This window comes from Dromiciops gliroides, chromosome X (genome assembly GCF_019393635.1).
Source record: "Dromiciops gliroides isolate mDroGli1 chromosome X, mDroGli1.pri, whole genome shotgun sequence".
Classification (NCBI taxonomy): Eukaryota; Metazoa; Chordata; class Mammalia; order Microbiotheria; family Microbiotheriidae; genus Dromiciops; species Dromiciops gliroides.
The window spans coordinates 11,566,980-11,583,235 of NC_057867.1; the positions used below are offsets into that span (position 1 = coordinate 11,566,980).

General features: G+C 46.1%; 1 protein-coding gene across 5 annotated transcripts in view; it reads left to right on the forward strand.

Annotated features, from left to right (window-relative positions):
- PCDH19 (protocadherin 19) overlaps positions 1 to 16,004 on the forward strand; it is a 117,707-nt gene extending 101,703 nt beyond the window's left edge. For all 5 annotated transcript variants that reach the window (XM_043974203.1, XM_043974205.1, XM_043974204.1 and 2 more), the window contains one exon: positions 10,823 to 16,004. In XM_043974203.1, the coding sequence (XP_043830138.1) occupies positions 10,823 to 11,433 (611 nt within the window). In that variant the 3' untranslated portion in view covers positions 11,434 to 16,004. The remainder of the gene's footprint in view (positions 1 to 10,822) is intronic.
- Positions 16,005 to 16,256: the final 252 nt, after the last annotated feature.

Consider the following 16,256-nt stretch of genomic DNA (forward strand, 5'->3'; position numbering starts at 1 on the left):
AGTGATTTGGGCTGGTTCCACCATTGGGAGGCCAGGGAGCTGTGCTTGCTATAGAATGGAAGTTCTTTGAAGGCAGGGACCATTTGCCATTTTGTCCTTATATAGCTAGAGGAGCTTCATAAATGATTTATGGATTGAATGGGGTTCCACTGGAAAGCTCGTTGCCCTTCCTAGGTGGTGCCAGCCGCAGACTCCTGTTCCATCTGTGCAGTTGGGATCCAGCCAGACTCCAGACTCCTTCTCTGTTCGAACAAGGGCAAGATGGGCAGACAACAAGGATGGGACAACAAGGCAGGAACTGCCCAGGGTGATAAGCATGACATTCTCCTTGGGGAAGGGCCTAACTCTAAGAAATCACTTTCTCAGTAGATTAGTCTAGGTTTGAGGGCAGGTTCAATTCTTACAGTGCAAAGGGAAGAGCTCAGGGTCTGGGGTCAAAAGACCAGAGTCTGAATTCCAGTTTGGCCACTGGCCAAGTGACCTTGGCCAAGTGACTCTCCTTTCCACGCCTCACTCTCCAAAATGAAAGGGGTTGGGCGGATGGCCTTGGATTCTCTGATCTAATTAGAGTTGAGCTGCCCTGGCCCTTCTTCCAAATTTAGCCAGAGGCTATGGAAGCCACACCCCGAAAACGCTCCCTAGGTTTCAGCCCAGCCTGAGAGCCCTTCACTCTCAGTCAGCCATTCTAGAGGAAAGGGTAAGATTAGACAACTGAGCATTGTCCATGGAAGACGGCTAATGATGAGTAGCCATATAAGGGAATGTTTGATCCTTCCAGTTTTCCATTCATTATTCATATTTATTATTCATAAATCCCAGCACAAACGTTAGGCTTGCACCCCAGTGACACATCTGCATTTTATTTTAAGTTGATTACCTGGTTTTGCAAACAAGGGCTGAATGGGCTGGGGCGCCTCTCTTGTTCCCTTGTCTCTCTTGCCACTGTGTTCCTATTCACACGCAGTCGCTCTCTTTCACACCGTTATCACCCCTTATATCTTTCTCCAACCCCCCCTCCCCATATCTCTCTCTCTTTTTCTTAATGTTTCAGGAAAAAGATTTCTAACATGGAAAAGTGATATTTGAATAGATTCCCCCAAGGCAATCAATTTACTTTTAATTTGTCTGGAACTAAGCTTTTCTTTGTTGCAAGGGGGAAGGATGGAAAGTGCTGTAAAATTTATTAGCTTCCAGGAAGATATTTGAAATGACTTTTTTTTAATGATCATGCTGTTCGCTGTACCCAGAAGCTGGGTTGTCGCGGCGATTACAGTATTCCAGATGTCTGCAGAAGAGACCCTGAAACACCAGGGTATTGCTATACTTCCGAGGGAGGGAGGCTTCTCAATGGGAACAGAAAACACAAGCCAGGGACCTAGTGGAGACTAGCTCTCCTGAGTCCTCAGTGCCCCGGCTTCCCTGTCAGGGATCGATATATAAAGAGGCTGCATTGTTCTGGGGTCGAAGAGTCTTGAGAATGTTGTCATTTTGGAGCTTTTCCCCATCTGTCCTTTCTCCTCGTCCCCGCCCAGGCACACAGACATCAACCTCAAGGAATTTAGAAACTCCAATTTTCTTCGCTGAGTTGTTGTCTGCTGTGGCCACTTCCGCTGCAAACTCCAACATCCCAGGAACTTAAAGAGCACGTAGGAATTCATGTTGAGTGGAGCATTAACTGCTAGGGCTTTTGATTTTCTCAAGCCTTTCATTGAACAACAACACAGTTTCCGGCTGGCTATTGGGCCCCATCATTTCCTACATCTTGCTTTCTGTGCCTGCCTCATTCTTGTCCCCTGCCGTGGTACAGAATGCTAGCTTTGGACTCAGGAGAAGGGAGTCAGAGTCCAAGTCCCAGCACTTCCGCTTTCTATCTGTGTGACCTTGGACTAGTCCCCGGGTCTCAGTTTCTTCATCTGCAAAGGCAGAGTGTTGGATCCGATAGCCCTTCCAGCTCTAGTCTAATAAAAAAAGCAGTTGGAGAAGTAGAGTTCTGCCCAGTCCTCTTGTCTGACCAGTCTTTCTATACCACTGCCCTCATCTCTTAGTGTCACACAGACCAAATGGAAATGGCTGAGTTCCTCATTTGGCTCAGTTTGGCAGGGTCTTGGTATCGGTCTCCTTGGGCGACATTCATTGGGCTTGCTGCAGGGCCTTCGATTTCCCTCGTAGGGCTTTCTCAAATGTTTTCTGAGCATCGAAATGAAGTCGGGCAATTTGTCAGCTGATTTTCCTCTACCTTTGGAGCCCAAACCACAAAAGGCTGGAGGCCAGTCAATCTCTGCTTCTCTCAGTCACTGTCAGAGTCTCAATTTTACCAGCCATGCTCAGCTTCATTTCCCTGCTCCCCACGCAACAGCACAAATGACTCCCCCTTAGACACATCTTGAAATCTCTTCTTTTCTGAATTGCACTGAATCAAGTCCCGTCCCGCCCCCTTTCCCCTCCCCATGCAAAAATGGAAATTCCCCACACTCTTGTGATTGCCCAAATTGCATCTGGGATTGTTGAACTGCATGGGCCACGACGTCATCTAGCACAGATATGAAATTGGGAAGCCCTTATACCTTCATAGGCTTGAACTTGCTCACTTTGCCCAGCTCAGCACTTAAGATTCCATTGAAGAAAATTCAATTGCTTTGGCTTCTGAAAGGACCTTCCTTTTCATCTATTTTCATGTTATACTGGAATAAGTGGATTTTGGTTCATTGCCTGTGAATGGCGGGGGTGACCAGGGAGGTGAGGGGAGACAGCTCCTCGTTTCACCTTCTCTGTCCAGCCAAGCATCAGACCTCAGTGATGGGATGTTCCAAGGCTAGCATCCAGGGCCTTCCCTTCCCTCCCCTGGCTACAGACCTATAGTGCCCTTGTTTGTGAACTTGGCCCAGTCTCCAAAGAAATCGCACAATCTCAGGATCTCCCACTTGGATAAGAATTCATCAACCATCTAGTGGGACCCCAACCTGAACAAAGAACCGCTTTAATAACATAGTAGACAAGTGATCATCTAGTCATTGTAGGAAGCCCTCCAAGGAGGAGAAACTGAGGAAGCCTATCCCTCTTTGGCCTGAGATGCCTGCTGACTGCCATGGGCTTCTACAGTGAGCTCGGGTGGCATGAAGGCTTCTCTTGTATTCGCTTTCCCATGCACCCACATCCCCAGCTACAGAGCTCCTATTTGGAAATGGTAGAGTTGCCTAGAGTCAACCACTCTGTGCCCTTGAAGGTCATCTCAGAAAATTTCCCCAATTCCCCGCTCTGTGCCTACTTGCTCCCTTTGGGTGGCCCCTGTGCCCAGGCACCTCTCACAACCTGGGTGACTTTGGTTAAGTCATTCAAATCTGAGCCTCAGTTTCTTCACCTGTAAAATGAGGGAGAAAATAGATGAGATGATCTCTAAAGGCCCTTCCAGCTGGAAATATTGGATCCTGTTCCATGAATCAAAACTTACCTTTCTTGTGTCCCATTCTTTGGAGTTTTGCTAGACGACTGAAGTAAATTCAATGAGTTCATTTGGATTCATTTTGATAATAGCTCCCTGAGCTCTTCCCAGAGACTTTTATTGAACAGGGGCCTTCAGTGTGTTAACCTGAATTAGTGAGTATCTGGTTGTATTTCTTGTTTTTGTTTCAAATTCAATCATGTGGATGGTTACCTACTAAACTTGTGCATGTAGCCAGTCCAGGCCCAGTCTTTTTATTTTTTATTTATTTATTTTTTCTTAGGCCCAGTCTTAATTTTGGCAATGGCATCCTTTTCCATGTGGTAGTGGAAGTGCCAGGTGTCATGGAGGGCCATGGAGGAAGATGGGTAAAGGAGAAGGGGGAAGGGAGGGAAGGATGGATTGCCAACAGGGGCCCTCTTCCCATGTGTATGCTCTTGCATATTCCAGATGCTACTTTTCATGGTGCACTACAAATGCTTGCACTGGTACCACCAAGTTCATGTCTCACAAAACACCCAGGCAAAAGGATTTTGTTGGTGTTCCCTTTGGTGCTTTTCTTGGCAAAAATTCTTGTCCTTTCCAAAAGAAGTCTGACCCTCTTCCAACTTTAGAGCTAGAGAGGGCTGTCTTTCTAGGGGTCAAAGCTGTCACTGACTCCTCTTCATGCCTCCACCCCACCTGCTTTCCAAATGGCATTGGAGGGCTCAGGGGAGGGCAGTCACAAGATCATAGCTTCTCAGACTTGGAAAGCACTTCAAAAAGGATGTCAGTGGCCCTCAAATCTAGTCCATCCTTCCCTCCTTGCCCTTCCAGATTCCCTCTACAAGCCCATGAGGGGTGGTCCGGCCTCTCTCTGCTTTGAAGACCTCCAGTAAGGAGAAGCCCATTACTTCCTAAGGCAGCTCCCTCCATTTGGGGGGATACCTCTTATGGGTAGGAAGTTTCCCCTGACTTCAAGCCTCTATTTGCTTCTTTATGACTCCCTCCCTTTGGGGGCAGATCACGACCAGGCCCAACTCCTCTTTGAGGGGACATTCCGGCCAAAGCCAAACCATAGAGGTTTCCATCCATCAATGAAGCAGGCTGATTGCCGCCCTGTGCCTCCTCTTTAGGCCTTTGCCAACAAGTCTGCTGCTGCATTGCTTGGTTGCCTGTGCTCCCTTTCTTATCCTGAGCTATTTTCAGACCTTCAAAATGCTTACTGGTTAATTGTGGAGTTGCTCATTTTCTTTGCATTCCACATTTGAGTGGGAAAAACTTCTATTATGTGTACCTGTAGGCCCTCGGACTAGGCTTAGGCATACCAGTCTGGTACTAATGGGACCACACTGATAGGAAGTACCTGAGAGGTTAGTATTTTAAGTGATTATTATTACTAATTAGGTGCCAAGAAGCCTAATGCTTCTATACTGTTACAAGGGTAGAAGCTTTGGCAGGGCCCTCTAAGGTTCATCACTCTGGGGCAAAGCCCTGATTGACCTTGTTACATTCCTGCCCAAGATCACATAGTGAATTAGTGGTAGAACCCGGACCTGTAATTCAGAACTCTTAACCTCCTAATGAGAGTAGTGCCCTTTCCTCAGCATCTACTCCCAAGAGCACTCCAGAGCATGTACTATATTGAAGGGGCATTGGCAACATGTTTTTTAAAAAATTACCAAAATCCTTATCTGGAGCTGGTACATTTTGAGATGACATGGTTTAGGGGAGAGAGGGATAGCTATGCAGTCCAGAAAACCCGAGTTCAAGCCCAACCTTTGTTGTGTGACCATGGACAAGTCTCTTACCCTCTCAGTGTTCTGAGCAACTCCCCAAGACTCTAGGTTACAGATGACTTGCCAGTCAACAGTGGTAGAAAGTGATTCCACACTGGGAGTTCCCTGCATAGATGAAATCACAGATCCAGCAGAACAACAAAAGCCACTGCAGCAAAGCCCTTCCTAATGGTCTGCTGGGATTAGCAATATTTACTTATAGTCTCTGGACAGTTGGCCAAGGTTTTGTCTGTTGTGCCTTTTTTTTTTCCAGCCTGTCTTTTCTTTGTATATTATTTGTATTAGTCCTAGGGACGGTGTTAATATGGAGTTAGTTATGAACATACGTCAGCAGTGAACCTTCAAAAACATCACTGGAGACAGCATGGTCCAGTAAAAGGGAGTCCTAGATGAGAAACCAGAAGACCTGGGTTCTGATGCTAGCTCTGCCAAATTGCTATTTGTGTAAGACCTTGTACAAGTCACTTCCCTTCTCTTGGGCTTTTGTGTCCTCACTGTCAGATGATGGGAGTTATCCTAAACCTGTCTGTCTGTCTACAAGAGCCCATTTCCCACTTCCATTCCCCCCATGTACGACAGTGCGATTTCTTTTCCCTTGTTGCTAGGCATATTGGTCATGCCTTTTGCGATAATCTGTTCCCATGCTAACTTCTCACACCAGTCACCCTTTCCTGAACAATGCCACTAAACCCTTCTGTCTCCAGCTCACTACATATTACCTTGCTTCTATTTTGGCCATGGCCTAGCTGATGTGGATTAAGCTAAGTCTGTGGGATGTCCATGAGTGTAGACACCAGGATGCTCTTTTTTGGGGGGGGATTAGGCCCTTAATTGGATGTATGTTGGAGTGGATTGGTTTGGGTTGAGTTGAATTGGGCCAAGCATTAACCATTCCATTTTGATTGGCTGATCTCTATTGAAGTGGTGACTGTTAGTTTAACTATTCTAGCATGGAGGAGTATCTTTAAGCCCTTCGATCTTAATAGGCCAAGACTTTGTATTAAGGTAAAGAACCCCTAGATTATTGAACATATCCATTGTGGCTGGACATCAATATGTAACTGACACACAGCTCAGCTTTGCAAAGCTTTGGTCAAACCTGGGGTGGAGTTCTCCGCATTGCTTTCTGTCTGGTGTGGGAGCATGGTGAGGCTGTCGGTAGTATGCTGTACAGTAAGCTTGTCCATCTTTCTAAAAGACAGGCAGCTTCAGGCCCTAAGGAGCGAAGGAATTACTGTACAAAGGTTGGCTATTATCAGCACAAAACAACACTCCTGGTGCCTTTCTGTTTGAATTACTTCCTGATCTATTAGGTTTTATCCACTACTGATACTTTTGCCTTCTCAGACCCACTGAAGACTGATAACTTTATTTAAGACTTCTAAGTGTTTTGCCGGAAGCTTCATGCAATCTTCTGGCCCAAGTTCTTTAATGACGAGTTGCCACTGACTATTTTCTTTTTAGTGGCCGGGTGGTACACGTAGCAGCTTTTCATAGAAATATTCGGATCTGCTCAAAACTGAAATGTTCTTTGGCCTCAAGGTTTGGGTTCTGTCTCCACCCCCACCCCTGCCCGCTACAATCACATACGTGCCACTGTTTAATGACAAAAGACAAAGACTGATGAAAGAATCTCTGGCTGCCCTGAGACTGAATATACAGTACATTCTCCAAGCTTACCATCTGATGCCATTTATAATCTAGCTCCAACCCCCATTTTAGCCTTATTTTCCATTAGTTTCTCTACTGCCCCATCCCCTCCCCCCCCACACACATTCTATGTTCTACTTGTTTCGACAACTCAGCAGGAGACCTAGGCCTGGTGCTGCCACTTAATAGCCACGGCCTTGGGCCTTCTCTGGGTCATATTTTCCTCATCTGTGTAATGAGGGGGTTGGAATAGATGACCTCCATGGTGGTCTCCATAATTTTTCCCAGTGCCACCATTTTCTACAGCTGGCCAGAAGCAAGGGGACGAGTCTCTGCACCACCAAGCAATGGCTTTCTGTGGGAGTAGTTGATTAGGTGAAATATTGTATGGGAATTGCTCTGCAAACCTTACAAGGCTAGATAAATGGCACCTGTTATTGGTATTGCTTCTCGTTCCAATGTTGCTGGCTGGCACCCCATTCACACACCTTGCTAGCAGGTAAGCAGTGCGTGCACGAGCAAATTGTCTCCATTATACGATTTGTAAGAAAAAGATGATGATTGATGAATTCTGGTCAGTTCAGTTGGCAGACAAGTCCTGAGCTGTGTGTTTGGGCCAAATTCCAAGTGCTCTAACCTTTCTGCCTTCCTAAATGGGGAGAGTGAAGAGGAGGCTGTGAATGACACAGGCTAAGGTCCTGGGGCCTTCCTTTGAAGATATATTTCTTAACGTCAGTGGCAACTATTTTGTACCAAGTACAAAGTAAATTTTAAAAAATCCTTAAGGCTAAGCTCCCAGTACCCATCCAGAAACAACTGGCAAAGGGACTGGGTGTTGGCCTTGGAATGGGGAAGACCAGGGGTCAAATACCACCTCTGACACCAGCTAGGGAGCTGTCATCTAGTCACTCTCCTCTATTAGTCTCAGTTTCCTCATCTGTGAAATGAGGGGCTCTTAATAGCCCCTCCCACAAAAGCATTTTGAGGCTCCTAGGACCTGCTGTCTAGAAGTCACTTTATAAATTTGAAAGCATGATAGAAATGTTTGTTAGCTTTCTTCATTATCTTTTGAGTTGGAGCCCCCAAATGCCCTGAGGAGGTAGGAATCAAGTTAATTTTACATGGCACATAAGGTGGGAGGTTCTCCCCCAAACTAGATGGGCACGTGATCTTTCCTAACCCTGGCTCCTAGGCGGGGCCAGGCCACTGTTTCTTTCCATACTCTCAAAAACTGTCTTGTTGCTCAAAAGAGTTCCCTCCCCCACCCCCAGCCCACCCCCCAAACAACAGGGTAGCCTCCCCACTTCATTCCTCCCCTCTGCCCCTGACTACCAACCCTCCTCTAGGGTTCCATGAGTAGGAGATGCCAGGCTTCTTAGCAGCCACCCAGCACAGGTGAAGCCACATAGGTAACATGAGCTGCCATTTCTCAAAGTCTTTCAAGTGGATGAGGAGGTTCACACAAGTGAAATGTCTTGCCCAAGGTGACTCCACAAGGTCCCACGTGGACACCTGGAAGGGGCCTTCAAAGTAGTTCTACTCAATTAGAAAACCTCTTATTTAGCACCTGCTGCAGGTCATTTTTACCTGGTAGAGGACACAAAGACAAAAGAAAAAACCAACCAAGTCCTGCCCTCAAGAAGCTTATATTTTATCAGGATCATCTAGTGTAACCCCCTTACTTCACAGATGAGGAAACTGAGGTTCACAAAGGTCATGCTCAAGGTCACTCTGGCTGCAGAGTGTCAAGGCTGGCATCTGAAGCAGAATCACAATACCAGAGATTCTGAGAACCTTCAGTGTGAGGCACTGGGGCTGCCAAGACAAATGGAACAGCCCTTGCCAGAGTTTCAGGAGCTCTGGTTCTCCTGGGATGATCCAGAATGGGAAGCTGTGATCCATGGTCCTGGTGTACTTTATCCTGAGGGCAGGACTGAGAGCTGTGTGGTGTGAGGAGCAGTTGTCAATTTCAGGCAGAGAGAGGGCCCTGGCCCTGGAACTGGGATGGCGCTTTTCCACCCAGGTGCATCATCAGTGCTAATTTTGCTGTCACTGTTGCATCCATCCTCTTGATCCCATAGGGATGTGTTTCCCAGCTGGCTGGAGGCACTGGGTCGGGAGGTGTCATTGCCTTTTTCTCTCTGCAGGCAGTACTCCATCCCTGTGATGGGGCTGCTAATAACCATGATGAGGACAAATACGTCCCACCCTCCCAGCCCCTGGTTTCAGCCAGGTCTTTCTTGCTCTTGGTCAGCTTTCAGCTGGCCTGAAGATCAGGCAACTGTCCAGGCTGTGCTGCAAATGGGCACCTTCTTCCTGGGACTAAGCTAGCCCTAAGGCCCTTTTCCTAATGGCTGAACTCAGCCAAATCCCTCACCCCCACCCCCACATACATGTGTATCTGGACCCCCAGCCTCCCATCTCAAACTATGAATGAACAGGGCGAGGCAAAAATAATTTTCAGGGCAACTTCTTGCTTTGCTTATGCACTGAGCTTCTTTAAGAACAAAACCAAACCAGTAAGCTCTCCTTATAGAAGGCCTGACTTCTGGGTGGCTCATTTGCAATGTTGGCTGCTGTGCATCAGAGGTGCCAGGCATTGTTAGCCAGGGCCCTGGAAATACCGACTGCTTCCACAGCTGCTTTCTTTCCCCTGCTTTTCCCAGAGAGTGCAATAGGGCTAGGCACCCAGTGAACATCTGGGGCATCGTTTTGCAGTGATTTGGGCTCCAGTGAGTATGCGTGTATGTATGTGCATGTGTATATGTGCATATATTTTACCTTTCTACCCCTGCTCCCCCATCCAAGATTTTCTATAAATGTTAAGCTGCTCATATTTTTGGTGCATTGTATGATGTGATGAGAATTTTTATTAGCTAAGCCTCATGCTAGAATGTGGTAGAAATACAAATGTAGCCAGAAAGCCAAGGTGCTAAGCACCCCATGGAAGATGAATGGAGGGGGTACAGGTGGGCAGAAGGAAGCCCTGAAGCTGAGGGCCCCAGAGCAGGCTTAGCCCTTGATGACCTTGGTACAGAAAGGCCTTCCTAACTGACAAATGCAGAGTCCTAGTCGATGACCCCTCCTGCAGCAGATTCCAAATGCTCTCTGTTCTGCTGCTGCCTGTGAGAAAGACAGCTTGAGTCCAACCGCACTGAGGGATGGGGGGAGGAGGAGATGAAGGCCAAACAGTCTGGTATTGGGCATTGGTATTTAAGCCTCAGCCCTGTTAAGTCTGTATTGTCGAGAGAGGAGAGGGGAGCTGCCCGAATGGGCCAGCTCAGAGGTGGACAAAGATCTGCCCATCTGTCTCCAGCTCTGGGGGGATCAGCTCTGGAGATGACCTGCTGCCACTGGGGACCCTCTACCCTGCCCTCTGACTGGGCTTTGGAGAGTAGGATGTCAATGGGGGGATGTCGAAGAGTGGGGAAAGAGGATTGAAGAGGGCATAACACACACACACACACACACCTGCCTAGATTGCTGGGGTGGGGTGGGGGTTCCCCTTTGGTTGGCCAAAGTTTCCAATATGCTGCCTTTGAGCGAGGCCGGTTGATAACAAAAGTGCTGACTAGCAGCACTGCGACACTCGGGACAAACCTTTTTTTTTTAAACATATATTTCTCATCATAACTTGTTTCCCTTTCCGTTTGGGTTCTGTCAGCAGTGGGAACAGCAGCACAGATAAAAAGGATGGGGAGGGAGGACTCATATATGACCTATGAGCAATCCCTGGCCTAGCACTTGGCCCCAGCTCAATAGAAGCTGGACTCTTGGAAGGTGACAGATATTTCTGAGTTGGCCCTGAATGTAGGGCCTGAGAAACTGGCCTGTGGGGCATCACAATGGAGCCTAAGAAAGGTGGCTGACACTAACCTTTTCTTTTTTCTTCTCCTTGTCTCTTTTCTCTTCATTTCTTTCTTCCTTTTTTCTTTTTTTTCTTCTTTCGGAACAGATCAGAACGAAGGCTTTCATTGCAGGGAAGAATGCCGCATTCTCGGTCACTCTGACAGGTGCTGGATGCCTCGGAACCCTCTTCCCACTCGGTCCAAGTCCCCAGATCGCGGAAGAATCATCACTCTGTCTATTGAAGCGACCGCCGCCGACGTGGAGATCTACGAAGACTGCACGACGACCAAGAGGACTTTTGCGACCTTTGGCAAGGAGGTGGTGGTGGACCGATCGGAGGAACGGCACGGCCATCGAGGCAAGAGAGTGCTAGACCTGTCCATCTGCAGCCCTAAGGTCACCAGCGCCATCCGTGAAGCTGGCAACGGCTGTGAAGCCATCAGCCCGGTCACTTCGCCCCTCCGCCTGAAGAGTTCTCAGCCCGCCAAGCCAACGCTGATCACCTACAGTGCCATCATCCACTGCCCTGCTACCCACACCGTGGAGCCGTTCCCGAGCAACGGGCCTTCTCGCCCCACTGAAGCAGAGCCACGTGGAGCCGACGACGACGACGACGACGAGGACGAGAACGAGGAGCACGAAGCTGAAGACCTGGAGCCGGAGAGTCCGGAGAAAGAGTCCCCGGGCCCCAAGAGGCTCAAGGATATCGTGCTGTAGGCTGGCCACATGCAGCTCGGCCATGGCCACGTCTGTGCAGATCGACCAGCCGATGGCTTTTAATGGCTCACCAATGCCTGTATTTCAAAGCTTTCCCTAAGTGTATTGTTTATTTGTGAATGATACTGTCATAATGTGACAATCCCTCTTGTTTCAACAGGAGACAGGGGTGTTCGTTTGGAGCAAATTAGCTTTGGTTTCGGGGGGGCCCTTGGGGCGGGAGGAGAGTAAAACAAATTGAGTTGTAAGAAGTATTATGTCTTAAGTATTTTGGATTTCTATATTTTTCTATAGTAAAATTATAATGTAAATGACTATTGTTTGTGGAGCCGAAACTAGGCCAGACTGTACCTGGGGCAAATTTAGTTGGGTGAGGGAGAGGTGCAGAGCACAATGGAAAGGTGGGAAAAAGGCCTCTCAGAAGAGGGCTGCCGTAGAAATGAATTAGGGGCAGCTGCCCTCTTTGGCTCTTGAGGACTCTGGCGGGGAGGAACGGGGACAGCAGTCACCGTGAGGAGAAAGCACACCCTCATGTGAATACCCTGGACTGAAGGCTCATGGACCCTATTCTAGTGACGGCTCGGGTTATTTGTAAAGGATTAAAAAACAAACAAAAAAATTAAAAAAAAAATTAAAAACAAAACAAAACAAAAAAAACAACCAAAAAAACCCCAAAACAAACAAACAAAAAAACCAAACAAACACTGCTATCTGGACATTGAATCAACACACCAATGTCTCCGTTTGGCAGACAGCGACTGGCTGTTTCCTAGACACTGTACTATCAGGAATTCAATGACTTCACGTCGAATCCCTACAAAGACTCTTGGAAAACTCACGCACCTGAGGATGTTGCTAGTTTCCCATGGACACCTGCCCACAAAGAAGACTCCGCTTGTTGTCACTTGATTACCACCCTCTGATTCAGTGTTTCGGCTGATCTCGACACTTGTGGTGATGGTAACGGACTTGAAAAGATGAGTTTCAAAAACAAGACACAGCTCCATGTACTGGTACCTCACCCAGAGATGGAAAACTTGGGGGGAAACGGCACATTTCTGAGCTCATGTAATGAATGATGTTTCATCATTTGCAAAGTCTTTTTCACAGAGCCGTGATAGCTCATCGAAGAGAGGCATTTTCAGATAGTCGGCTGCCTAATTTGCGGGTGTCAGAAATACTCTGCTGAAAGTTTTATGAGATCCCTTTTTCTAATTTTCAGGCACTGAGCAGGAAAAGTTGTTCCCTGAACTCCATGGTTCTCAAGTTTCACTATTCCCTGTCTCCAATCATCTAAAACTCAAAATGACTGAATCTATTTAGAGAGAGAAATTAGCATGTCTTCAGACCCACACTTCCTGATTCAGTGTTCCCCAATCATGATTGGAATTAGTTTGCATAGCTCATCACGGGCCTGAAATTTCAAATCTTATTTTTCTGTACCCTGGGCTTCTAAATAGGGATAGAGTAAGTAATAGAAAGTATAACATTTAGGCCAACCTAGGGGAAACATAGCAACATTACTAATCAAATTTATGTGCCTTCCATATGGAGAAAATTGAAAGTTAGTCTTTTTGGAATGAGCACATTTCAGGGTGATTAAAGATTTCAACATGAACAAAGACACTAAAATGAAAACCCATTAAATTGACTTAGCTTAAAAAACAACCATAGGCTAGAGCTTATAACCTTGAGACTTTCTTTTCTTTCTTTTCCTTTTAACCAAACTGACCATTATTTCCCATTTTCTAAAATTGCTTCCCGCCCCCCACCATTTAAAAAATACGTTTGCTAAATTCTCAGCTCATTCATTGTGTTTCCTAGCCAAAGGAGTGTGTGTTTTTAACCCAAGAGTTCATTATTTAAAACAAAGCAAAACAAAGCAGATCTGATCTTCTCTCTGCCTTGAACTTCTAATGACAAGAGTTGTTTCTCCACGACCAAGTGTTTTGATTCCTCTTCTCATTAGTGTCAATGATTAAAATTCACAGCAGTGCCCAGTAAAAGAAGACTTCCAAGGGCAGGGCACAAGCATTCAAATGAGATTCTTCTTTCTTCTTTTTGAGGTTAAGGTAGATCAGTCAACCATATTCCACCATTTCCGTGGGCTTTTTTGTCCGAGTTTCTGCCTTTGTTCATCACTAAGAATGTTTTATCTATCTGGTAGTGGTAGCGGGATAGGGGGGCAGAGGGAGGGGAGGGATAAAGAGTTTCCGAAGGAATCTCTAGTGAAACTGCTGAATACTACTACCTCATGCAAATTATTAATATAGCCTCAAATTTTCCTCTGAAACTGACACAATTAGAGATCAATTGCCATGCCATCTACATGTTTCTGTTCTCACTGGATTTCATTCTCTGCTGATCCCATGTTCCTTTCCTTTAGATTTCTTTCTTTCCAGTGGCAACGCACTGCCATTGAAATCCTAGATAGTTTATTTTCTTTAGCAATTGACCATTCTGTTAGAGTAATAGAAGAAAGAACCCCCCCCCTTTTTCAGTTACTAGAGCTGCCTGTAAAATGTAGATTGTGTTGTACAATCTATTCTGATATTAGGTTGTTAGCTACCACCAGAGGGTCTCTTTGAAGTCAGATCTGACAGTCTTTACACAGCTGTAGCTCCCACTATGCTCAGTGGGCACCAGGGAGATACAGAGGTTACAGAAAAAGGGAACGTTAAATGTTACTTTCTGTGGTTGCTGAGCCATAGAGACCACTGGCTGCTATGTCTCTTACCAGCAGAGTTGAAAATTGTTGGATCAGCCAAGACAGGATTTTTCCCCCTTTTCTTCCCCTCTCCCCTTTCCCCTCTTTCTGTGTCTTAGAAATCCAGTTTCGCTTTAGAGGCCTGTCCTCTCTCCTTACCTAGATGCCTTTGTTTCTACTCAATCATATGGATCTCTCGGTGGACAATCAGAGAAGTTGTGGCTTCAGAGTCCTCAACTGAGCATATGCACGGCACAAAAATAGCCTTTTTTCTCGACTGCCCTACATGACCCCTCTTAGGAAACCCCAAATATCTAGGAAGGCTTTGGGAACCAGGTGAAGCCAGGCTGTGATATTTCACCAGAACTGGGTGCAAGGAATCCTAAGTTCACTGAGTGGGTGGGGTCATTGATGTGTTTTCCTCTCCTTGCTCCTTCACATGCCTGATGAGAGGCTACAAAGATCAGAGGGCCAGATATCCCCAATCCTCTCTCTTTCCTCTTCCTACTTCACACCCTCATCCCTAATTCATGCCACATACCTTAACTTGAGGGAAGGATTTTAGGCATTGGAGTTGAAGGGCAGTAATACTGTTCCAACAGCCTTGGGTAGGTATCTCCCTAGGCTGGAAGCACCTCCGTGCAATATGGAGGGTCTTAGTTTTAGTTTTAGTTTAATTGATTGATATTGTTCCCAACTCTGGGAATGTAATATACGGGGACTAAGGAATGGAAAACCATGCAACATGGATTCTCTTCCCCTATAATGAGTAAAGTATGAACCTGGTCAGATGAAGCCTCCCTCATCCCCGCCACCCTACCCAAAGCCAATGGGTGACATCACCACCGACCTTCTTGTTGTCTAGATGATGGGCACAAGGAACCCACAGTTCATCTTGAAGGAACAACCCTACTGACTAGAGGTATCGACAAGAGAGATGTCGATTCATGAATTCCATAGGCGACAACACAGTGGCTTCCAGTCAAAAAATGCTTGAGGAAACATAGCGTGAGGCGTAACAATGGGGCTACCCAGCAGTGTTTCCCCTTGAGACATCGCCATGGGTATCTCTTAATACCCTTCTTTTAGCATGGGAGTGCGAGGAGTTGCGGTTCTTTTTTTTCCCCATTTAGCTCTATGATCATTCAGAAGTGAAATTAAGGTTAGTCTTGAACAGAAATTCGAAAAAGAAAAGGAGATTTGGGGCAAGGCCCAGAGACATGGGGGATAGCTGGGCCTTTGGGGATCTTGAAAGATTTAATGTATATTATAACTCTAATTGTAAGTGTAATTTCAATTTAGCTTTATCAGATTCATTTTGGTGGTGACTTTGTTCCCAAAGCATTTCTTTCTGGCAAATCTGGTCCACTCCGCTATTTATCTAGGGCAACAAGGCCCTCGCTCTGCATTAGCTAGCTTTGAAAACTGGTATAAACAACCTTAAGAAGTCCATTGTATACAATCCTAGTGTTTGCCTATTTGGTGACGTTCCATTTAGGAAATCATTTCATGAGTCAAACCGTATTCTTACACGGAAGTCTACTGCAACACTCTTTTGGGGGGGTTTTCTTCTCAAGTATATACAAGGTGATATACAAAGGGGGGATGTGTGGGTGGGGCTGGGACCGGGTGGCTTTATATTCATTATTAAATCCATGAGAACATAACGCATTGTCCTAATGGAGTTGTTGCGGTGAATCCCTGTTTATTGTGAGACTGGAGATGACCTGTGGGTCACTTGTTGTACAACTGTCGATTACTTTTTAAAGTTGAAAACAAGTTGCTTTCGTGAAGAAAATGTTGTCTGATCAATGTTGGAAAAAAAAATTAAAAAAGCTCTTGTTAAAAAACAAATAAATAAAAAAATCACATGCAAAAAAATCTCATTGGAGTGAAAATGAGTTGTCTGTCATGGGTGGGGGTGGGGTGGGGGGACTTTGCGCCAAAAAAACAAAAACAAAAACAAAAACAAAAACAAAACGACTGTTCAAGGAAACTAGTAGTTATCGCCAACTTTAGTTAAAATGACGACAACAACAAGAACAAATATCTACTACCCATAAGTGCTGGCTGGGTGGGTTTTTCCACTAGCATCAGCTAACGTTCAGCTGAGATA